Source organism: Fundulus heteroclitus, chromosome 22 (genome assembly GCF_011125445.2).
Source record: "Fundulus heteroclitus isolate FHET01 chromosome 22, MU-UCD_Fhet_4.1, whole genome shotgun sequence".
Lineage (NCBI taxonomy): Eukaryota > Metazoa > Chordata > Actinopteri > Cyprinodontiformes > Fundulidae > Fundulus > Fundulus heteroclitus.
The window spans coordinates 19,557,031-19,581,686 of record NC_046382.1 but is presented as its reverse complement, the minus strand read 5'-3'; the positions used below and the strand labels follow the sequence as shown (position 1 = coordinate 19,581,686).

General features: G+C 39.8%; 1 protein-coding gene across 3 annotated transcripts in view; it reads right to left on the bottom strand.

The window, feature by feature from the left end:
* eys (eyes shut homolog) overlaps nt 1-24,656 on the bottom strand; it is a 268,769-nt gene that overhangs the window by 66,483 nt on the left and 177,630 nt on the right. For 2 of the 3 annotated variants that reach the window (XM_036126397.1, XM_036126398.1), the window contains one exon: nt 2,465-2,615. In XM_036126397.1, the coding sequence (XP_035982290.1) occupies nt 2,465-2,615 (151 nt within the window). Of the gene's footprint in view, nt 1-2,464; nt 2,616-4,418; nt 4,482-24,656 lie in introns of all 3 variants that reach the window. The other variant, XM_036126396.1, reaches the window with a different exon arrangement.

Genomic DNA, 24,656 nt, shown 5'->3' with positions numbered 1-24,656 from the left:
TAACAAAGGAACCCAGTGTAACTCGTAAGAAACTAAACAACTTTTCCATTTACTAGTAAATGTTCCTTAAAGGAACAATGTGCAACAACTGCATAGCAGGGTAGCTAACAGAAAGCCAGAAAAGCCCATTTTCTACTGCTGTTAGTGAAATATTGTCCAAACTATTAAAAAGACCACCCTTTGTGTAGATAAGTACAATAAAAAGTGAAATGTTTGGGAAAAAATACAATTACAGTTTACAAATGTATTCCGTTTTAGAAGACCATTTCAAATTTTTGTCATTTTTTTTCTCCATTGTGTTTGGATTACATGCCATCACTGATCATCCAATGAATTCATAATTATTGTACGCGGTATTTTGATGGTAAATGTAAAACAAATCTGTCTCTAGACTCATTCTCAAGATAAAATTGACCATGAAGCATGATAACCCAAAACTAGCATTACATTGCTTACAAGCCTTTACAGTTTTTTAAGGGAGCTTTTCAGCCATATTGATGAAAAATTGTCATTAATAAATAAAATTACAAGTATAAGTTATTGTTATATGTTATTTATAAGTAAAATAACATTAATAAATGTTGATGTCAACGCATGAAAAACAAGGCTGGGCACTTTTCACATCCGTGCTCTCACTGACCCAACAGCAATACAGGCAATAATATATAAAGTTATGACGTGATGACCTAACGGTTGGGGCACAGCATCCCCATGGCTCTTTCTTAGATAAGATGTGCCACAGTTGCATGAATCAGAATCTCGGACAGACTCCAAGATAGTACAGTATAACTGGTGAACCAGTGTTCAGGGTAACAAATGCACATAACAGCTGATCAGTCTGGTAGAGAAGATATTTTGTGTCTTGATTGTTTAAAATCTGGAGATTTTCTGGTCACAATCCCTTGAGTGGGGTCCCCTGGGCAGATAAAGACGGGCAATATACCCCTTCAAGCAACGAAACAACAGGGGATTTTCCAAAAAGAGCTAAAAAGTGTCACTAGCTGTTTACATGGACAAAATTAATCGGAATAAAGTGCCGATCGGAATAAAAATGCGCCATGTGAACCTGCCAAACGGAATATTGTGATAGGATTAAGCTCAGTTGGAATGAAATTATATTCCAAATGGGAGACAACTGATAATTCGATCAACATGCATGTAAACGCCTGTCAGGCTCAAGTTATTCTGAATGTTGCAAACTGACCCGGGTGGACATGTGTGCCTGACAAACATGACGTATTTCCGCATTGGTGAGTGGCGGAAATACACCGGGAAGCAAAACTATCGGGGCTCCTGATGTAACATATCTATTCAAAAAACATAAAAGAGCTCAAAATTGTTGGTTACTCAGTAACATTTGAACCATAATTAGAACCTGGTGCAAGTCCAACTTAGGCGCTCGGAAGACAAACAAACTCATGTAGTACTGATTTTTTACTATTTTCTGATGTTTAGTAAAGACAGAAGTACATCTTCTGTTTTTTAGGGGAATTTGATAACTGCGCATGTCAGAATGGTTATACTCTGAATAAAGCCAGGTGCATATACACACACAATAATAATATTTATTCATGAGTAATTTCAATGTGGGATGAAAGTAATTCTTGGTCATGCCAAAAGCCCTGTCATGACCAAGAATGACATAAGAAAGGCAAAGGTAACATGCCCCTGATACAATTAGAATTCCATACCCTTGATTCCATTACACGCGCCCTACTCAAAACAGAAGCACAGAAAAAGCAGCACTCATGTTTCGAAGATGTAACAGGACTCATTTTCAAACACAATCCCCTAATTTCACCATGATTAAATCCATGTAAAATGTAATTTTCAATACGACAACATATTGTACAGGACAAAAGAACAAAAGGAAACAACACAATAGGTTAAGGCATTAAAACAGTGCATCACACTATGCTGTTTAATTGTTTGAGCTTTTTACTCAGTGGGGGGCTTAAATAAAAAAAAAAATCATCTGGTGTCATGAAACATTTTCAATGTTAAATCATGTGAACGACTATTTCTGTTTTTATTTATTGTCTGCTCTGGAGAAGAGGGTTTGGAAATGATTTGATGAGTTTGACAACTTGTTTTAGATTTCTGAATTTATTTCCAGGTTTTCCAGACATGTTTGTCAATAAAAAAATAAATAAAAAAAAACACGTATGTGACCTAAAGGCTCTGCAACAGGACACTGCCTACCTTCGGAGGACAAATAGATTCATGGCTCAGTGGCCAGTAAGTTTTGAATCTTAGACCTATGTTTTATTAGCCGTGCTTTTATACTGTTGTAGCTGATAAGCTTACCTGTTGTCTAAATTTGGTTTGCCATTTAACTATGGAAAACAGTACTGATGTTGTGTTTATATTATTACCTACCCTACAGGTTTTCTAAACAATGAGCAAAAGTGTTCGGTTTACAAGTATTTAGCAAAAGTAGACACCAAGGAATGGAACATCATACCGGATTAGGATCGGCATCCATCTGTTATTATTGATGCTCGTGCCAGGAGTTGCATATAAAACAGTAGCGCCACCACATCCAAGCTGAGCAATGGGGCTACCATCTTCAAGGAACACATGGAGGAACTGGTCTCCAAAGTTCTGCTCCTGGGCTGAAACAGCAAGAACACAAAATTAGTAGAGGTTGGATTTTCTTTTCAAACTCAACACAATTTTTTTTTGTATATGCAGCTGAGTGCTAGCACTCCAGAAGATGAGTATGAGGTGTAGCGCCATCATAGAGTGGTTCATTTTATAAGGACCTGTGTTTTTGTTTAATATACTACTGAGAACATACCCCAGAAGATGGATATGGTATAGCTTTTATTTTGGAAAGAGCTATTTATTTCTTATATACTCTTTTTTTCCCACAGATGAGTGATTTCTCCATTAGATACATTTATGTTATTTATATATTTATTTTTATTTTGCTCTTTCAAAAGCATTTAATTTAAAAACTGTACACTTAAATTTAAACAAACATAATTATTCTAAATAAATTACAGGTCAAAAGAGGCAAGAAAATATATTTTTTTGTATCGCAAAAATATCAAACCGTCACACTAACGTATTGCAACCCCTTATATACACACATATATATGAATTACAAGAAAAGGTTTTGACCTTTAAAAAAAATTAAAGCAGAAAAAGGTAAACTCTGTCCTGATAATATACTTATACAATCATATGCCTAAACCCCACTTCAAATATTTAAACAAAGATCCTTTACATATTGCACCAATGTCAGCCAATAAAAACAGAGGATGTTGAGCACAAGGTCATACTTGCTGTGATCAATACCCAGCACATGAAAACCTGAGGGAGGACTCCTGTCTGCAAACAAATACCATCGCTCAGCCAATAGGCTTGCCTCTCTACAGACAGAAGCTTATCAAGATACGTTCACATTTCTGTGACCTCAACAACAGCACACACAAGCCGACGGCAAAATGTTTCCTCCCTTGAAGAGTAAAACCGTTACACTAAACTGACCCAGACCTGAGAAAATCAAAAATGTCAAAACCTCAATGCAGAGCCTCCGTCTGCATGAAACAATATGTTTATTACTTAAAATCAATTCAGCTAGATTTAGTTCATGTTTATAAGGCCAATTTACAACAAAAGTCAACAAATTCATCTGGGGCACATACAAGTAAGCCATTTTTTAAGACTAACACAGCATCCCCACTTCCTCACTAGAACATGAATAAAAAATACAGACAGGAATCTACTCAAAGGGCACATGGAGTTCATTTGAAAAGGTCTGGAAAAATAATCATTCATTCTCTCTAAGGGGGAGATAAACCTTTCACAGAGAACTTCAGCCTTAAAGGGAAGATGGTTGGGGAAAAAAACTGTAAGAAGTCAGTGAAGAAGGAATACTCATCTCATTGCTACAAATGCAGCTTTAGTAAAATTTGTTTGGGAAATATGAAGAGTCCTTAGTTTTTTTTCTTTAGTATACATCAGTATACACAGTGTCATAGAGAGAGCTTGACATGTGAACCAAATCTCATCAAATGGATGTTATAGGAACTAATATAGTATTAGAATTAAAAAGGCTAGCATTGACACAACACAGCAGATCAACAGCAGTGGATGACATCAGTCACAGAAACATAAAAATGTATTCACCACTCTTAGACTTAGCTGTTTTGCTACATTCCAACATATAATTTAAACACTATCTGATATTACTTTGTGATGTCTGCACAAAACAGTATAAGTTGGTAGAGTGAGAAATGTGTATATATATATATATATATATATATATATATATATATATATATATATATATATATATATATATATATATATATAAATAGAAAGAAAAGGAAAAACAGAAAATTGGCATGTGCATATGTGTCCACCCACTTTGCTATAAAGCCCGTAAAAGTCTTAGTGCAACCAATTACCTTGAAAGGTCACATAGTTAGTGAAGTCAAGTCCATCTGTGGGCAATCTAGGTGTCACATGATCTGTCAGTACAAACACACCTTTTGTGAAAGGTCTCAGAGGCTACACATATCACTAAGCAAGAGCCATCAAATAAGAGCCCTCCAAACAAGTCGGGGACAAAATTGGTGAAAAGTACAAGCCAGGGTGGGGTTATAAAAAATATACAAATCTCTGATGTTCGCCAGGAGCACCATCAAATCCATCATCTTCTAATGGAAAGCACCTGGTACCATAACAAACCTGCCAAGACCGGTCAAGGAGGGCATTGATCAGAGAGGCAGCACAGAGACCAAATATAACCCTGAAGGAGCTGCATGCCCCACAGCAGAGACTGGAGACCACAATAAACTGTACACTCCATAAAGCTTGGCTTTATTTACATAGTATTAACAATAAGAAGGCCTGTTTGGAGTTTGCAAAAAGGCATGAGGGCGACTCCCCAAAAGTATGGAGGAAGGTGGTCTGGTCAGACTAGACAAACACTTTACTTTTCGGCCACCAAGGAAAAACTATGTCTGCCGCAAACCCAACACATCCCATCACTCCAACAACACCCTCCACACAGTGAAACATGGTGGCAGCATCATGCTGTGGGGATGTTTTCAGCAACAGGGACTGGAAAACTGGTCTGAGTCAAAGAAAAGATGGACGGTGCTAAATACAGGGATATTCTTAAGCTAGCCCTCTGTCAGTCTGACTGTGATTTGAGACTGGGAGGGAGGTTCAGCTTCCAGCTTCCAGCTTCCGAAGCATTCTGCTAAAGCAACACTCGAGCTGTTTAGGGAGAAAATTTTAAATGAGTTGGATTGGCCTAGTCAAAGCCGGACCTCAATCCGTTTGAGAGTCTGTGGTTAGACTTGAAGATTGCTGTTCACAAGTGAAAGACATCCAACACAAAGGAGCTGGATCAGTTTTGCCTTGATATAGGTGGCTGAACAGTTACGCATGCTGTAGATCTGTGATTTTGTCCTATTTGTTGTTTGCTTCACTTCAGTGTTGTAGGCATGTTCTGTAAATAAAATGGTGCAACAAAAGGCAACAGAACCTAAAAAAGGGCCAGAGGAGTGAATACATTTACAGGCCACTGAACGTCTCTGTTGTGGCTCTTGAAGCATTGTATGTTCTCAGATGTGTGAGCTGTGTGACTACAGCTGTAATGGACACCGTGAACCGTCCAACGTGAAGTTGCTTCCGCAAAGTCCATTCATTTCTGATAATGGACACCTCGAAGGGAATTATCCTGCTTACGGAACAGATAAATATTAAATCAATTATTACTGCTTTAATGTTTTTTCACCTTGAAAATCGTAAGTTTTTCACATGTAGTGGCTGAGAGAACCATTTATTATCTCTCGTTGTGACGCGTTGCCAAGGTAACTTGTCTTGCCATTACCAGCTAACGTTTTAGCCAGTGCAATAATTTAGACCACTCAGGCTATTTGACCGGAACTTTTTTATCGGTGTCCTATAACACTTTAACGGACACCCTGCAGCCAATCAGAATGATATGATATACTTGAACACACCCACTTTCTTTACCAATAGTCTTTTGTGGCTCTCCTTCATTTGGAGGGTGTTAGTGGCTGTGTGCTAGACACTTGTCAAGCCTGTATTCCCCATGATCATGTTGGCAATAACATCTCTGTATTTTAACCAAAAATCTTTTTGTTTCCTGGTCCTAGATTATATTCAAATTTCTCTGAGAAACCAAAATATGGATTTTATTAGTTATGAGTCATAATCCTTAAAATTAATAGAAATAGATATGTGAATCACATCACTCTGACTCAGACATCCACAAAAGTTAAAATTTTTTAAATGAATTCCCGAACAACTAAAACCCAGTTTTTGGTGACATTCTAGTCCCTAATGTGCACCTTAATTTGTACTCTGTCCTCTGCAGAGTTTTCACTACATCTACTTCGAGACCGACTTCTCCAACCACAATTATCTTAAAAATAAAAGAGGGTGTGGCCACTAACAATTTATCTTGTCATTTATCAGGCACGTTGCCCTTATCAGATCTTTATAATGATCACTTTTTGCTATGACACACTTCATTCTTGAAACAAATTCAGTGCAATTTAAAAGTAGTAGTCAATGGCAAGCTTATACTCCCTCGCAAACTACTGTGGTATTCATGAGGGAGGTGGAGGAAAAGTTCACACCAGCCCCAGACTGCTGTCTGAAAAGACAGGAGCTAATGCATGACAATATCAGAATGCAGGTCGTTGAGGGAGACTCAGATAGAGAGGGAACCTGCCCCTCTTGTCTCACTCTGAAGGAAGATGTGGCTACAGGGCAGAGGACTGAGCAGCCATGCTGCCCTGTTAGAGAGACCTTAAATGTTTCTGCATTTCCAACAAGGCCTACAGGGGATATTTCAGCTGAAATAGAAGAAGTGACAAGGGAGTACTAGTCCAGAGAGAGCCACTGAGTAGGCGCGGAGTAGACCTGTTTGATTTTCCAAAGACAACAGGGTTAGAGCAACGGATCTCAGGAACTAGGCTGATGTGGCGAGCTAAAAATAAGAAGTAGGTGTGTGGGCTTGACAGCCTTGTGTCTTAGCAGTGTGCATGTCATCTATGTTGAAGTACCATAATGGCATGGGTGGGTTGATTTAGACATCAGCAAAGAGAGCAGAACCCAAGCTAGCTGTTTCGAAGCCGCGTGGTAACCGAGTTGAAAAATCAAAACAGCCTTTTCTCAGTATGAAGGGGATCAATACAGTCCCCATCTGCTCATCAGACCGAGGCTGCTGTTAGCTTAACATGCTTGATATTTCACATTTTCCTGTGACTAATATTAGATTATCAGCATTGGACCACCCATTGAATATTTTTAAAAAAAATCACATTACCTATAATGGTTGATTTTTTGATGTCCAATTATACATAAAAAATTGTAAAAATAGAATTCCACTTTTTTCTATTTTTTTTAGGTGCTCAATTGTGATTTAACCACGAGAGTCTTATTGTTGCTCTCAAAGTGCTTAGATCCCTTTTTTTCTATAGCAACTAAATAAATCTTGCTGTTATTAGTAATGCTATTTGACCAGATCTCCTGATTTGTGAGGGACTTTGACACATTTTTCACTCCTTTTTCAGTGTCCCACAAACCGAAACAATGACCCGCATTTGACTGGATCTTAAATTAATAAAGATCGCAGAGCTGCAGTCATTGTTAATGAGAACTGTGTCAGCTGTCAATCAAAATGCAGCAGCATCCCACCTCAGGAGCAGCTGGGCACCAGGATGGTCGTAAAATAAACTGAAAAGGATTTTGATGCGTAAAGAATATTAAAGAAACTATGTCAAAGAAAAGAAAATGGTGCTTCAAAGACTAGGGAACAGTTTATACCTGGGTGAGGCCAGAGAAAGGCGAATCTAAGAGGGATTTTTGTGAAGTTTACCAAAGTTACATGAAGGAGACCACAATGTGAAGCGAAACTGTAAAAGTTTAAGGTATACTAATATAGTATTTTCTGTCATTAGAATAATTTGTAGAAGCAATATGCACAAGAAACATTGTTATTCAAATACTAATAACAACATATAGACCAAAAAGTTTAGGCAGAAGCAGAATATTCTTTTTCTTTCAAAGAGAAAGCTTATGATATCAGTCAGAACCTGCAGCCCATGAGTTGATTTCCTCTCCATTCCAGAGCAGATAATACAATGCTATTTTTTTAACTCAATAAAACACCTTATAATTGTGCTACTTGTTATATTGCCATTGCTGCTGTTCAGTTTTTGGGCCACACTTAAAAAGCACAGCATCTAATAAACTTCCACCTATTTTTTGCCATATCCAAAGTCCCTTGAGAAACATTTTTTTTTTTTGTAAAAGCTCAAGAACAGTTTATTTTGCACTTTATTTTCATTATTATTATCCATTTTGGATAATGTTTGTACAGCAGAGACTACAGTGCCGCTAATGATGTACTAATAATAAATGTAATTTCGGTGTTCCAAAAATTTCATGTGCTTCTGCTTTGTAAATAGCAATTTGCAATGACATATGACCATTTGATTGATCGAAGATTACAGCAACTTGTGCCGGGAAAACGATGAGATTACAGAAAAATGTCTCTAGTTAGTTGCGTACACATTCTCTATTTGCAGCCAGAAATGAAGGCAACTACTAATTTACTACTAAAATAAATAAAGCACTCAACCTGATAACACTTAGTAAGAAACAGATATTTTGAAATTGTTTGTTGATGCAGATAGGGGTAGACTGAGAGGAAATTAATTCCACTTGAAACACTAAAGGAGACGGAGCCACGGTGCACAAAATATGGGACATTTTCTAGAGTACTGCACATAACTTCACAGAGACAAGCCAAACAAACGAACACAAACTGCATATTTTTAAGAAGAAGAAAGGAAGGAACAGGTAAATTATCTAAACATGAAGTAAACATGCATGACAACTACAAAACATAATTATGCATGACACTTAATTGTCCAACTTATTTTCAAAACAACAATCTGGAAGAAAACTCATTAGATTTAATGAGCATAACAGCAAAGCGAGTCACACTGATTTGTATATCAACCTCCAACAAAAACGACCTACGCTCACAATCAAAAACCTTGTTAGTACCGTGCTGGACCCCTTTGGCCATGAGAACTGCTTTAATCCTTCATGGCATAGACTCAGTAAGGTACTGGTGAACATTCCTCAGAGAGTTTGATCCATATTGACAAGATAGCATCAAGCAGATTTGTCGACTGCACATACATGATGCAAATCTCCTGTTTCACCACATCCCAAAGGTGCTCGATTGGATTGAGATCTGGTGACTGTGGAGGCCATTTAAGTACAGTGAACTCATTGTCGTGTTCAAGAAACCCGTCTGATTGATGATTTGTGCTTTATGACATGGTACATTATCCTGCTGGAGGTAGCCATCAGAAGAATGGTACACTGTGGTCATAAAGGGATGGACATGGTCAGCAACAATACTCAGGTAGGCTGTGGTGTTGACGCAATTCTCAATTGGTACTAAGGAGCCCAATGTGGGTCAATAAAATATCCCTCGCACCATTACACCACCATCACCAGCCTGAACCATTGATACAAGGCAGGATGGATCCATGCTTTCATGCTGTTGACGCCAAAGTCTGACCCTACCATCCGAATGTCACGGCAGAAATCAAGACTCATCAGACCAGGCAACGTTTTTCCCAGTCTTCTATTGTCCAATTTTGGTGAGCCTGTGCGAATTGCAGCCTCAGTTTCCTGTTATTAGCTGACAGGAGTGGCACCCGGTGTGGTCTCCTAGTACTGTAGACCATCCTCCTCAAGGTTTGCCGTGTTGTGCGTTTAGAGATGCTCTTCAACATACCTTGATCGTAACAAGTGGCTATTTGAGTTACTGTTGCCTTTCTATCAGCTCAAACCAGTCTGGCCATTCTCCTTTGGCATCAACAAGGCATTTGCAACCACAGAACTGCCTCTGACTGCATAGTCTCTCTTTTAAGGACCATTCTCTGTAAACCCTAGAGATGGTTGTGTGTGAAAATCCCGTAAAATAGATCAGCAGTTTCTGAAATACTCAGGCCAGCCGGTCTGGCACCAACAATCATGCCACGTTCAAAGTCACTTAAATCGCCTTTCCTCCCCATTCTGATGCTCGGTTTGAACTGCAGCAGAATGTCTTGACCATGTCTCCATGCCTAAATGCATTGAGTTGCTGCCACGTGATTGACTGATTAGAATTTGCGTTAATGAGCAGTTGTAAAAGTGTACCTAATAAAGTGGCCGGTGAGTGTATAGTCTCCTCTTCTAGCTGATTTTTTTTTTTTTACTGCATCATGCCATAACTCATTTGTGGACAAATATTATTTACAACAGATGTCAATGTTGCCCTATCTTTTATCCTTCTATTTTTCGTCTGAAAGGAAATTGTTTTGTGCAGTCTCTGTGCCCCCCTCACTCTGTGGTGAACCTTACAGAGCATTCGTCCTTTTTGTCAGCGCCTGTCACCTGTTCTCTCTCCTCTTCTCTCCCTTCATTTACCCCCCCTCCCCTCAGAACCCACCTCCCAGTCTTTCTCCTCTCAATCTGACAATTGAAGTCCAGGGGGAGGACTGGCGGATTTGCTTCAGGGAGAGTTGTGAAAGGAGAGGTGGAGAATAAGGAGGGCGTTTGGCAAAGCTATTCCCCACATATCAATGTATATCACTTGGTTTTCTTCTGATTAACTTTGTTTGTTTGATCTCTGAAGGTTTCTGTTCAATTCCCATCGTCTGATGTGAAAACGACAGCGTTTTATAAGCAGGGAAGCATAACTAGATAAAAGCCACTGTGCCAGCTACATACGTTCATCTCTCTTCACTGCAAGGCTAGCATTTTGCTTTTAAGCCTCTTCACGCTGTGGCAGCGAGTTGTGAATAAGATAAAGAATAGATTTACCTGAGACAACAAGGCAAGAAAAATCGTATTTTTGATGTCCAATTTACAGCAGTTTTCAAATATAAACTTAATAGTGAGGAAAAATTTGTACGGAACAAGGATGACAGCTAATTAAATTTTCTAAACTGATTCATATGTTGCAAATTTATACACTCAGCCATTTGGTTACTGATAAGTCCCACTTACAGAGATAACTCCTGGCCCTGAATATATGACACAACCTATGACAGCGAAGAGGTGAAGAAATTCTGTCAGCTTGACTTCAAGCACAAAGGCACCTGTGACTCATAAGGATGTCATACGGCGTTATCTTCCAGAGGTTATATACAATGTTCTTCTTATTTTCCTGTTAAGATATAAAAAACAACAACAACAAAATAATTTTTTTTTATCTAATTTATTTTACAACTAAATATCTGAAAAGTGTGCTGTGCATTTAGCCCAGTTCAATCTTATACTCCTAAATAAAATACAAATTTATTTGGGAGTATCTTATACAAACCGATTGGCCTCAAAGTAGGATCCACACCAGATACATCAGCAAAGAAGTTGTGAGGAAAATTAAAACTTAAAATTTTCTCAAGCCTTTTCTCACTCGAAAATGGAAAGAGAATGGCACAACTACCGAACTACCTGTCGTGGTTTATGACGTTTTACATGCATAGATTCACCAGAGAAATTAAGGAAAAGGCTTAAAACAATATACAATAATTATATATATTTTTTATTAATCAAGTTTCTGGTTCCCAGAGGGCTTCTGAAGAAAAGAAGAACCAGAATCAGGTCTCAGAAATGTAAGTAAGCATTTATCGTGAGATAGAATGGAATTAAGTCTTATTGGTATGCAGGATGAGTGAGACTCTGGGGAAAGATGTGAGGAAAGAGGAAAAGTTTCTGGTTCAGAGTGTTGCTGCTGAGTTTCTGAGAGAGGGAGCTGATCCAAAACCATATGACCTGTTCCTGAGGGGAGAGCAGGCTCGCAGGTATAAATGAATTTGTCCAAAAGAATGAGTTGCCGAAGAGCAGTCAAGAAATGCATAAGTTAACAGTTATATAAATATGTGGCAGAACGCTTTCACAGCACATTACCCAGAACATATCTCCCCCATCATGCTGTGGGGATGCCTTTCTTTAAACCACAATAGGGGAGTGGGTCAGAGGTGATGTGCTTTGAATTAACGATGTTCAGATACATGTTTGCCAGTTTTAAGCAAGAATTAGTTCAGAAATTGAGTCACGACTATTTGCTTGGTTCCAAAGGAGAGTAGAAGGAACAATGTCATTACTTGAAGATTGCAATTTGACTTCTGCTTTTAACATTGAACCTCAACAGTGAAAATCGCAAAAGACAACATATTATATTCTATTGAGACTTTACCAATCATTTTCCACAGGATGTAAAATAATTTTTTGTGTGTAGTGAAACAGAATCCAATCCAATTTATTTCAAAGGCACATTTAAAAACAACACATGGTTGAACAAAGTGCTGTACATTAAGAGAATAAATAAAAATTGTAAATGAGTAAAAAGAGACATAAAACAATGGTATAAAACAAAACAACACCCACAAAGGAAGAAACAACTCATGGTGTGGTAAAACACCAAGGGGTGGGGGGTGGGGTGGGGTGGGGGGCAATACGAGTTTTCAACAAATATTTAAAAGGAGACAGTGAAGGAGCCTCTCCAACATGTGAAGGCTACCTGTTCCATATCCAGGAAAGCCCCACCATCACCTCTTTGGAAACACCAAGAGCAGCTGGTCCGCTGACCTTGTAGACCTTGAAGAGGAGGACGGGTGAAACCGGTTGGAGAAATAGGGTGGAGTAAAGCCATTCAGATATTTAAAAATAAAAGCGCCAGTGAAGAAAAGCCAGATCAGGGATGTGTTGTGCCTAACTGCTATGTGAAAAAGTTAGTTCTCTTGTTTTTGTAGTTCTTTAAAAACACTACAGAATCTGATCAGTGTTTATCATTATTGTCACATAATCAATCAATCAATCAATCAATCAATCAATCAATCAATCAATCGAATCTTCTTTCTAAAGAGCTTTACAACAACCACAGATTGATCAAAGTGCTGTACAGAATAAAAAAGACAAATAAGTTAGGTTCTTAAATAAACAACAAAAAAAATAACTTCCTAAACTTAGGTTGTTACTGCAGCATTGAGTGGCAGTTCTTAAATGGGTGTAGTAAAGTTTAACCACTATCTGTCTCCTTGCGTCAAAAATGTTCTTGATTTGCATTCCAGCTGGTATTTTTCTGTAATTACTCTGAACATTGTCTTTCATGTAAACACAGCTTTCCTCTGGGTAGCCCTGCCTTCCTCCCACCATCCAAAAGCAGGCATGCTAGGTTAATTAGCCAATTTTAATTGCCCTTAGGTGCGAGTGCATGTGGTTGTTAGTGCTGTGCTTCTCTGTGTTGCCTTTTGATGGACTAGAAACTGTCAAGGGGGTTGCCTTTCCTCCTCACTCAGTGATCCGCTAATCATGGAGAAGCAACAGCATAATTTTGTCTTTTCCTCCGTGATGACGGCACAGAGCTGGTGGATGATAGAGACTTGCACTCCTCCGCCTTCCTTTTGGGGATGTCCCACAGATGGTCAATGGGGTATACGTCTGGAGAGATGTTTGGCCAGTCCGGCACCTTTACTCTCAGATTTTTTAGCTGGGCTGTGGTCATGCCGGTGTGTTTGGATTGGTTATCAGGTTGGAACACTGCCTTGCGGGCAAGTTTCCTAAAGGAGGGGATCATGCTCTGCTTTAGTATGTCATGTTGGAATCCAAGGTTCCCTAAAACAACTCCCCACAGCTGGCAGCTCCCATGCAGCTCCAAACCATGGCACTCTTACCAACATGCTTGACTGCAAGCAATACAAACTTGTCGTTGCACTACTGACATGGTTGCCGCAACACACACACACACACACACACACACACACACACACACGCACACACACACACACACACACACACACACACACACACACACACACACACACACACACACACACACACACACACACACACACACACACACACACACACAGACTTGACACCATCTGATCAAAATAAGTTTATCTCTGTCTTTTCAGAACACAAAACATAGTTCAAGTAATCCATGTTCTTCATCTGTGTCTTTGTCAGTCTGTCTGTTGGCTTTCTTGTGCATCATCTTTAGAAGAGGCTTCCTTCTGGGACGACAGCCGTGCAGACCAGTTTGATGCAGTGTGTGGCGTGTGGTCTGAGCACTGACAGGCTCCTGACCCCATCAATCTATGGAGCAATGCTGGCAGCACTCATATGTCTTTCTTCAAAAGACAACCTCAGGAAATGGCGCTGAGCACGTACACTCAGCTTCTTTAGTCGACCATATCGAGGCCTTTTCTGAGTTGAACATGTCCTGTTAAACCATTGTATGGTCTTTGCCACCATGCTGCAACGGTTTCAGTGTGTTGGCAAGCTCCTTATAGCAAAGGTCAGGGGTGTCCAATGTAAGTATTTTTATTAGTGGCACGTCTATGGGCCGCCAGTAATTTTGACCTGAAGGTTTGGACACCACTGCCACTGGTCATTTTTATGTCGAGTATCAATCTTATTTTTTTTTTTTTGGATCCACAGACACTTTGTTGTCATGGAGTGCCAGGGTGAACTTCCAGTGACCAGGGAGAGTGTGAGAGTGATAACACCAGCTTTAACACACCTGCTCCCAACATGACTCCGGGGAGGTAAAATGGCTAATTGGGAGACCATTAAGACATTTTCCCTAGGGTTTGACACGATTTTGTTTCCAGGGGTTCAGATATTGCTGTGTGTTGAGTTATTTTGAGGCAACAACAAATGTACACTGTTATACCAGCTGCACACTGGTGACTGTACATTGTATCAAAGTGCCATATCTTCAGTACTGTCCCGAAAAAAGATATAATAAAATATTTACAGAAATGTGAGGGGTGTACTCACTTTTGTGAGATACTGGTGCATGAGTTAGGTAGTTCCTCCTGCGATAGGCAGGTTGCCGGTTCGATCCCCCAGTCTGACCGTCTCAGTCGACACTTCACCTGAATTGCCTGCAGGCAGTGGCCAGAGGTTCTGGTGGCCTCACCTCTGTCAGTCTGCTCCAGGGCAGCTGTGGCTACTAACATAGCTCGCCACCGTCAGGATGTGAATGTGTGTGAATGGGTGAATGACTGACTGTGGTGTAAAGCGCTTTGGGGTCATAAGACTAGTTATAGCGCTTTATAAGTACAAACCATTTACCATACTGTAACCTAAATTTGGTTGGTAAAAAAAAAAAAATAGAAGATGGTTAGAGATGACCACAAGCCAAATTCCCACCATAGAAGCTGTCTATTGTATTTGGCAACTTTGCAAAAAATAATGGTCACAAGTTCAGTCCCTAGAGTGGGCAAATCTTTTAGAGACCCCACACCCCCTAATAAATAAATAACTAAATAAAAAGTTACAGCGGACATTGTGGCAACCAGCTACAAAGTACTGATGCAAATGGATAAAAAAACAAATGGATGACACCCTTTGTAGACTGGTAAGAAATTTTTTTAAACCATGCATATTTTTCATTCCTCTTTACAATCATGCACTTATTTGCATTGGTCTATCACATTAAATGCAAATTCAAGGCATTTTAAGCAGCGGTTACTAACTAAATGTGGAAAAGCCAAAGGGGTATGAATACTTTTGCAAGGCACTGCATATAGTTTCCAAAGGGATCAAATGGGAAGTGAAATATTATAAAGCATGATTTCACTAAAGGTATACACTTTTCTGCTGCGTTTCTAAAAACACATCCAAAAAGCAAGTAATTACTGTAGTTAAGCATCATAAAAGCTTTGCTTTGCAATTATTCTCCTACTCTGTTTCGAGACCTTCCATTTGAGTCAGCAAAAACAGCATTTCCTGAATAATGTATCCAACATTTTCCATTACATTGAAATTCATTAAATTGAATACCATTTCAGATTTATTCTTTTTGGTGAATGAGAAAGATTTTGGTGCTAGTGGTGATGCCTTTGGAACATTCGTATAGTGAGAATAAAACTTATCTATCTACATTCATCTCTGTACAATGTCTCTTCCGGCTAAAAATTAAACTGATTGAAGAGAGAGAATTTAGTCAATAAACTGACTTTATACAGTATTAAAACAAATTTTCTGATCTAAATTAGGTTTGGGCAGTCTTATATAATCTCCACCAAGGCCCAAGCAGCCCTAAACCCAAGGTGTATACAATATAACTAAAACATTTATTCCCTTTCAGATTTTTAGCTGTGAAAACATTTGTGCTAATATTGATAAGAGGCCCTTATCCATTACAAGCACCAGAATTTAAAGCCCCAGGCTTCGGTTTCCTGGGGTAAACCAAAGTCTGGGGCTTTTAGGTTAGTCGCGTTTCCATTTCCATTTATGTACAACAGTCCCATCGACATATGAGATTTGAGGAAAAAAATGCAATACCATTCCGGTCCAGTGGGTGACCGCAAGAAGACAGTGGTCAAACAGACGAGGGCAAAGAAGTTGTATCCATGTCCTGCCACTCATACTGCCACTCATCCAGACTCCAGAGAAACAGGACGGACAATGCACAACTGATGCCACTACATTTCCTCACAGCCCCTTTTACACCACCCCAACACTATTTCTGACCGCCAGACTCCACTCTACTCTACTCCTGTTGGTAATATACAGTGCAGGGACCACAGTGGTGTGGGGTGTGTGACAAAAGTGGAGGGTAGACGAGAGTGATCTGTGCTCCACGGATAGCCTTCATTCGGCAAACAGAGCTTTATGAGTATAATTTTTCCTCAACCATGGCAAGAATGACAAAGACGATTTTTAAGTACAGTAACACAGACTTTTGATCTCAGCAAAATTATTTTTATAGGCTATAGGCTATAAGCGCTGAGCAGGTCTCCCCCGTTTTCCCTGCCCAGAACAACTCACCAGGGAGGCGTCCAGGAGGCATCCTAACCAGATGCCCGAGCCACCTCAACTGGCTCCTCTCGACGTGAAGGAGCAGCAGCTCTACTCTGAGTCCTCCCTGGATGACTGAGTACCTCACCCTATCTCTAAGGGAGAGCCCAGACACACTATGAAGAAAACTAATTTCGGCCGCTTGTATCCGGGATCTCGTTCTTTCAGTCACGACCCAAAGCTCATGACCATAGAGCTTTGGGTCTCTATATTTCACTTTCAGTATTGCAGTTTAAATCACACACAGTTCACTAAGGCTGCAGTAGAGGGCAGTATAGCGTTAGTTACCTGGTGAGTAAAGAGCCACTGATCTCTATTATACACTGGATTGCTGATTTTGCCGAAAAATTGAAATCACTGGCTTACAGAATCCCATAGGATTTGGTTGCAACAACAAGCAGTTTTCTGGCTGCGTGAAAACGTTTCACGGGTAATTTTACAGTTATTGGAAGTACTAACACTATCAACTACTAGGAAATTTTGTGCTGAAATATTTTACATGTTATTCATATTAAACATGCAAAATATTTCAGCACATGACTTTCTCTGTACTTCAATCCATTTTCCAAACCGGTTAATCCCTCATGGGGTCGCGGGGGTTGCTGGTGCCTATCTCCAGCGTTCACTGGGCAAGAGGCGGGGTACACCCTGGACAGGTCGCCAGTCTGTCGCAGGGCAACACAGAGAGACAAACAGGACAAACAACCATTCACACCTAAGGACAATTTGGAGAAGCCAATTAACCTAACAGTCATGTTTTTGGACTGTGGGAGGACCCACGCATGCACAGGGAGAACATGCAAACTCCATGCAGAAAGACCCAGGGGTGTACTTGAACCCAGGACCTTCTTGCTGCAAGGCAACAGCGCTACCCACTGCGCCACTGGCACTATATAAACAAAATTGAACAAAAATTCAATTTTATTTATATAGCGCCAATTCATGAAACATGTCATCTCGTGGCACTTTACAAAGTCAAAATCAATCATATTATACAGATTGGTCAAAAATGTCCTATATAAGGGAACCAGTTGATTGCTTCAAAGTCTCGACAAGCAGCATTCACTCCTGGAGAAGCGTAGAGCCACAGGAAGAGTCATCTGCATTGTACATGGCTTTGCAGCAATCCCTCATACTGAGCAAGCATGAAGCGACAGTGGAAAGAAAAACCACCCATTAGCGGGAAGGAAAAACCTCCAGCAGAACCGGGCTCAGTATGAACGGTCATCTGCCTCGACCGACTGGGGTTACAGAAGACAGAACAGAGACACAACAAGAGAGACAAACAAGCACAGAAGCACACATTGATCTAAGAATCTGTCCTACATTAGATGATAATAGCGGGTGATCTGTCTTCTCTGGATAATGTCTCATAACAGAACGCCAGACCAGATGTACCTACTATGAAGAAAAAAAAGAGCGAGAACAAAAAGTTATAAGCAAAAATGATGACAAGCAATGCATAATTGAAGAACAGTAGAACTCGTTAGAGTGAGAAAAATAGATCCTGATGTCCTCCAGTAGCCTAAGCCCATAGAAGCATCTTACTTGATAGTTTTAGAACATAACATAAAAGTATATGGCATTTGACATTTTAAAAGTTTTAAGCCCCCCCTGAACATGAGAAAATCCTTGTTTTTCGATGCTGTAGCGCACGTGTTCCCTAGTTACTGGAGGAAAATAGGGAGTACCAATATGGCGGCTGGTGGCTTCAAAGTGACTCGTTCTAACAGCAGGCTATTAGCAATCCAGTGTATAATAGAGATCAGTGGCAAAGAGCACCCCTGTCACATGACCCTCTCACATGACTGCAGCTCCATGCAGTAATAGGTTTGAGAAGAAAGCATTAAAGTTTAGTAAATTACACTTTGTTTGATACAAAGTTAACTTTTAGATTGATTTTAGGCAAGATTGTGGCTGTGTAAAGTGGAGATATCTGCTTGGTTTATCAAGATTTTTGTTTTGGCTGTGAAATGTGTGTTATGTCCATTCTCCCCGTGCTTCATCCAGCTGTAAACTGAGCAAGCGATCAAGCACATCAGCCCCGGAGTAGGCGGCATCCAGTGGACAAACTGTTTTGAATCTACTGCTGCAATTTAATTGGATGATAACTAACGGTTATTATTGGGTTTATTTCAGTGTTTACAAAGACATTTATCACAACGATTAATGCTTGAGATTAAAGCAAAGCTACATGACAGGATAAATTTATTTAACTTTAATGTCTGACTAGAGCAATGGAGTTTATTTGGAAATGAATAATTCACCAGTTTTTAATTGATACTGGGAACATTACCTAATTAAAGAGAACAAGCCAGACTGCAAACATGTTCATATGCTCCTCTTTTTTACACTATAGTTTAAAATATTTTCTTAAATATTAAGCAAGGTTAAAAGGTCAAAGGTCAAAATATTTTTTTTTTTTTTTTAAAAACAGTAAAACAAATCTTCTTTGATAGAAATATTAAAAATATACTAAGATGGTTAAATTTAAAATCAATATTTTATGGAGGATAATTTATAAAGCTAATAAAGTAGTGTGACAACAAGAGGCAATAAAGAGCATTCAATGATGTGTAGACAAGAACAGGTGAGTCAAAATATTTTTACCAGGTGATGATGCCGATTATACAAAAAATAATCTATAGATTAGTCAACTATGAAAACATTTGACTAATCTATTGATTAGTCAACTATAAAATAGTCTATCTGATCTATCGATAAAATAGACTAATCTATCTTAAACTGAGTTTTTCTTGCTGCACGCAACCCCCCCCCCCCCAACAAGCCCCAGGAAAGCAGAGCAAAGTACTGGGTCACTTGTGGGACCAAAGCCCCAGGAAAGTGAAATTAGCCGGGTAAATGTGTATGGAAACACTACCTGGGATTTGAAAAGCCATAGGCTTCTCAAAAGCCCCAGGCTTTTGAATAGCAATGGGAGAGGGACTATTGTCTGTGTTGATGTGTATGCAAGGTTTAACTGGCTGACGTTTCAAACAGACTGAACTTATATAAAACATCTTTTATGTTCCATGAGCTGACTAATTAATGACTCTTTAAATACAAAGATTTAACCTTCAGTATAAAACAGAGACACTCAGCAGCCATCATGGGAGCCCAATATCAGTCTAGAGAAAAAAAAAGGTTAAGTAATTATTATTCTAAGAATAATATGAATATTTAGCAGAATATATATTTTTTCTTTCTCAGCTCTAATTAAATGACTTGTATATGCCTGAAAAGTTACAAATGGTCTCAAAGTAAAATGTGCACAGTGTAACATACATCACGTTTTGGGTCCAAGTGAGTATTTCCAGCTGGTCCTCATCTTCCTGTTATCATAGTTACTGAGACTAGAAAATTCCTGTTTTGATCAAAGGAGAGACATTTAACCCTGAGGTGCGCTGCAACATTTAACAGACCTGGAAATGTAGATCAGAGACTGTGAACCTACAGAGGATGTCACAGATAACAAGTTGATCTAGGCCATACGGGCAAGATGAATGTTATGATGTCTGTGGCCGGCCTGCGTAGAATAAATCACCCCTGATCGCTACACAATGCATGGTGGTTAAACTTTAGTTGGACTTGCACCTGACTGGTGCAGCATGGGAGCAGACTCACAAAAATCAAGGTGGCTGCAGTTTTTAGAGCGAGGAGCAGCAACAGTGGTCCGGTGAGACTCACGCTTGGATGTTTTTTAGAGTCATTAGAGGACCTATAGCTCAAGGCATGCCTGTGGTGACCTCACCTCTAAGCTGTCTGGGAACTTGGTATGTGCATTTGCTTTAAACGAATGTGCAATAGAGATAAACATGGGGAAAACTGAGCAATATTCTCATGGTGTAGCTTCTTACACCTACACCATGAAAAAAAAAAAAACATCTAACGACTTCTGTCTCTTTCCTAAACAATGCTCTATTGTTAGGAGGGTCTACTCAGGGGCTGTCTGGTCTCCCCCTTCCAATCTTCCTCTGTAACAAAGGGGTTTGTGTATGTGACTGTGCAGGTGTGGGAACAAAGGAGCTGGCAGGAGACAGAGATACAATGTAGAGCTCAAGGTTGATGTAAAGGGTGAAGGCAATGTTATCTCTTCATGTGAGTGACCAGCTCTTGAGGATTGTTTTGTTTGCTTTTAGGTTATAGCTCAATCATCAGTTGTAAAACACCAGAAGAGCTGCCAAGGTGTCCACAAAAGATGAGTCGAGACAGTTGTCCTTCACATGAGTACCAATCTTTTTCCTCTCACATCAAAATCCTTCCTCCTTAGATGAAGCCTTATTTTAGTCCAACATGTTCTAAATGTAATTTAAATGTAGAAACACAAGACTTGTATTTGTATTCAGACGTTCACAGCAACAGGACTAAATGACTCATGTTTCTGTGATGAGTGAGCCTTTTCCATAGTTCTCCTGATCAGGTTTTTTTCTTTTTCTTATAACATTCAAAATAAAAGAAACAACCATGAACAGAAATAAAATCAATAAAGTAATATTAATAAGATTAAAATTACGATGATTTGAATTCGTTTATATCTTATGTATCTCTTTTGCGGTTTTCACCTTTTATTCTTGTGTCTGAAAATGCAAACCGCCTTTTCATTTAGTCCTTTAGATAGAATGTTTTTCTATACAAACAACCAACCAAGTAGGCAGGAACAATTAATTAGGCTGCATCATAACTCAATAGCTACAAAAAAACTGAAGAAAAACAAATGTATTTGTACACTCTATTTTAGGTAGCATAAAGTTAATATGTGTAAAGAAACCCCCAAAAAAGTATAGAACCCCATGATTATTGCTGCATTAAGTCAAAGTCTACTGTGTACATAAAAAACTGTAAACTGCAGAAGAATAGCATTCTGTACTGCTCTTTGTCGGAAGTGCTGATGTTACTTTATCACCGTATGGGTGCTCAGAGCTGCATTATTTAATTAGTTTTTTTAAGTATTATTTCTTCTAGTGGCTTCAAAGCTATTATATGGCAGCACACACAGTGACACACCGACCACTGGTGCATATATCATTATCACTTTGACAGGTCGGCCCTGACTCACGTCAGCAAAGACCTTTCTCCCTTGGGGTCAACTTTTCCAAGGCTATACAAAGTTGGCTGGACAGAATCAGTGCATATTTTCTTGTCCCGTCACCATGGATACCCTGAAGTGTTTATTGTGCAATGGGGAAATAGGTTCAAATTGCTCATTTCTGGAGTCAATACATTAGTTTGACTGGCTATATCAACAAAATAAAAACATAAAAACAAAAATTCAAAAAAGATCTCAGCAACATTCCTCTCCAATACTAAGCATAATAAGTTGGAGAATACACAGCAGCTTTAATTGGTCTCTTGGGACATAGTTTTTAACCTAATATGAACATAGTATTGAATTTAGATGACATTTGACAGCATTCACTATGTTATCTCTTCTGTGCCACGACTGTTGTAAGCCTTTTCAGCTTGCGTTAAGAGAAACACTAGCAGAAAACCCTCAACATTTTAACTAAAAGTGATGATAAACAAAGCAAAATCAACCGCTTGTCTTTTTTTTAAATCACAGCATCTTCATCTGTGTTATATTGTCTTCCTTGAAACTAGTTTGCCTATCAAGATTAAACAATGACATTTAAACCTCTTTTCGCATTTTGTGGTAAGACTGAGGGGAGTACCAACTTAAATATGCAGAAATGACAAAACTACATCTACCGCCATTTTTAAACTTCACCAGTTAATCTATTGACTTTGACTTAGAGAACACAATAAAGATCTATCAGTTGTATGTGTTGAAATTGAAAAGTGCTCTGAGACAAATGAAGGAAAAAAAAAATTATTTATTGTCACTATACACATGTACAGTGAGATTGTAAAATGCCAGCTCCTGAGACAGTGCAGTGTAAGAAATACAATATAAAAATAATTATTAAAAATAAATATGGTGATCTTACCACCATAAAATCTGTGCATATTGGAGTTTATGGTATTAATATTGGGAAGAAGCTGTGTTTCAGTCTGTTTGTTTTAGATCTGATGCACCTGTAGCGCTTCCCTGAGGGCAGCAGGTCAGACAGGTTGAAGCCGGGGTGGGAACTGCCCTTGATGATGGCTGTAGCTCTACTGAGCCAACGGGAGGTGTAAATGTCCATCAGAGAGGGCAGCCAACGATTCTCTGAGCTGCCATTACAACCCTCTGGGGCCTCACACTGTCTGTAACAGTACAGCTTCCGAATCATATTGTGCTGCAGTATATCAGCAGGCTGTCTATGGATGAACGGTAGAAGGTCAGCAGCAGCTTGGACTTTAGGATGTGCTTCCTTGTGGACTCTCAGGAAGTGTAGCTGCTGCTGAGCCTTCTTGATGACTGTGGCTTTTCAAATTCCGGGAAGTGTTTCCATACACATTTACCTGGCTAATTTCACTTTCCTCGGGCTTTGGTCCCACAAGTGACCCAGTTCTTTGATCTGCTTTCCCGGGGCTTGTTGAGGGGGTGTGGTTGCTCTGATGTTATCACTCCAGGTGAGGTTGGCGGAGATGAGGACGCCGAGAAACCTGAAGGTGTGAACCCTCTCCACACACTCACCATTGATGTAAAGAAGTGTAGGGTCTGTGCTGTGCTTCCTGAAGTCAATGATGACCTCCTTGGTGTTCTTGGTGTTCAGATTGAGGTTATTCTCTGAACACCAGGATTACAACTTCGGGACCGCATCTCTGTACGCTGCTCCATCTCCTTGTGAGATGAGTCCAACCATTGTGGTGTCATCAGCAAACTTGATGATGCGGTTGTTATTGTGGGCAGAACAGTAGTCAAGGGTGCAGAGGTATTGCAGGAGGGGCTCAGCACACAGCCCTGTGGGGAGCCTATGCTCAGTGTGTGGGTGGAGGAGAAATCAGCAGCATAAGAAGCAGTTTAGCACCTCTGCTAAACCTCTGCCATTGGTGCATTCAGGACCCCGGTGATGCATCACATCCTCTAAAGTTTGTGATGTCTTGTATGCCCCGCTACACCTTGCGTGTGTGGCGGGGCATACACACCTGGACAGGTGGAACTCTATGCATGCCCTGTCGTACGCCTTTGCTATTTTCATGCCTCTTTTCCGGTCAGCTCGAGCAACTTTGTACAAAGCTCTGGCACCTGACCTGAAGGCAACACCGCAGGCACTAAAGAGTGTGTGGACCTGGCTGGTCACCAAGTGTTTCTGATTGGTAAAAGTCCAGATGTTTTTTTTTTTTTTCCCATTGTCATATTCTTGATGGAGAACTGCATATATTCCAGTACAGTTCCTGTGAATGTTTTTAGCTCCTGGTGTTCAAATAAGTCCCACTCTGACTGAAACAGTCCTGTAGTTTTCCCAGTAAGTTCTCATGCCAGGTTGCTACAGTCTTTTTGGTGGGCCTGTCCCTGCGTCTTAAGGTGGTGAAGGGTTAAGTAGGAGTGAAAGATGATCTGACTGGCCCAGGGTTGGAGTGTGCCTGATGTTGGAGTAAACATGATCCAAAATGTTCTCTCCCCTTGTAGAACATTTAACTTACCGGTAAAACTTTGGGAGTACAGTCTTTAAGTTAGCCTTTTTATAGTCCCCTGGAATTATGTGAACACCGTTGGAGTGGCTCCACTGCTGTTCGTTGACGGTGTTTAGCGCTGTGTTTGCGTTGGCATCAGGTGGAATGTAAAAACAGCTGTTACGATCACGACAGCTCGCTCTGCAGAAAAAGCGGCCGGCATCTAGCAGACATGTACTCAACGTCTGGGGAACAGTGTTTGTCTATAATTGTTCCGATCT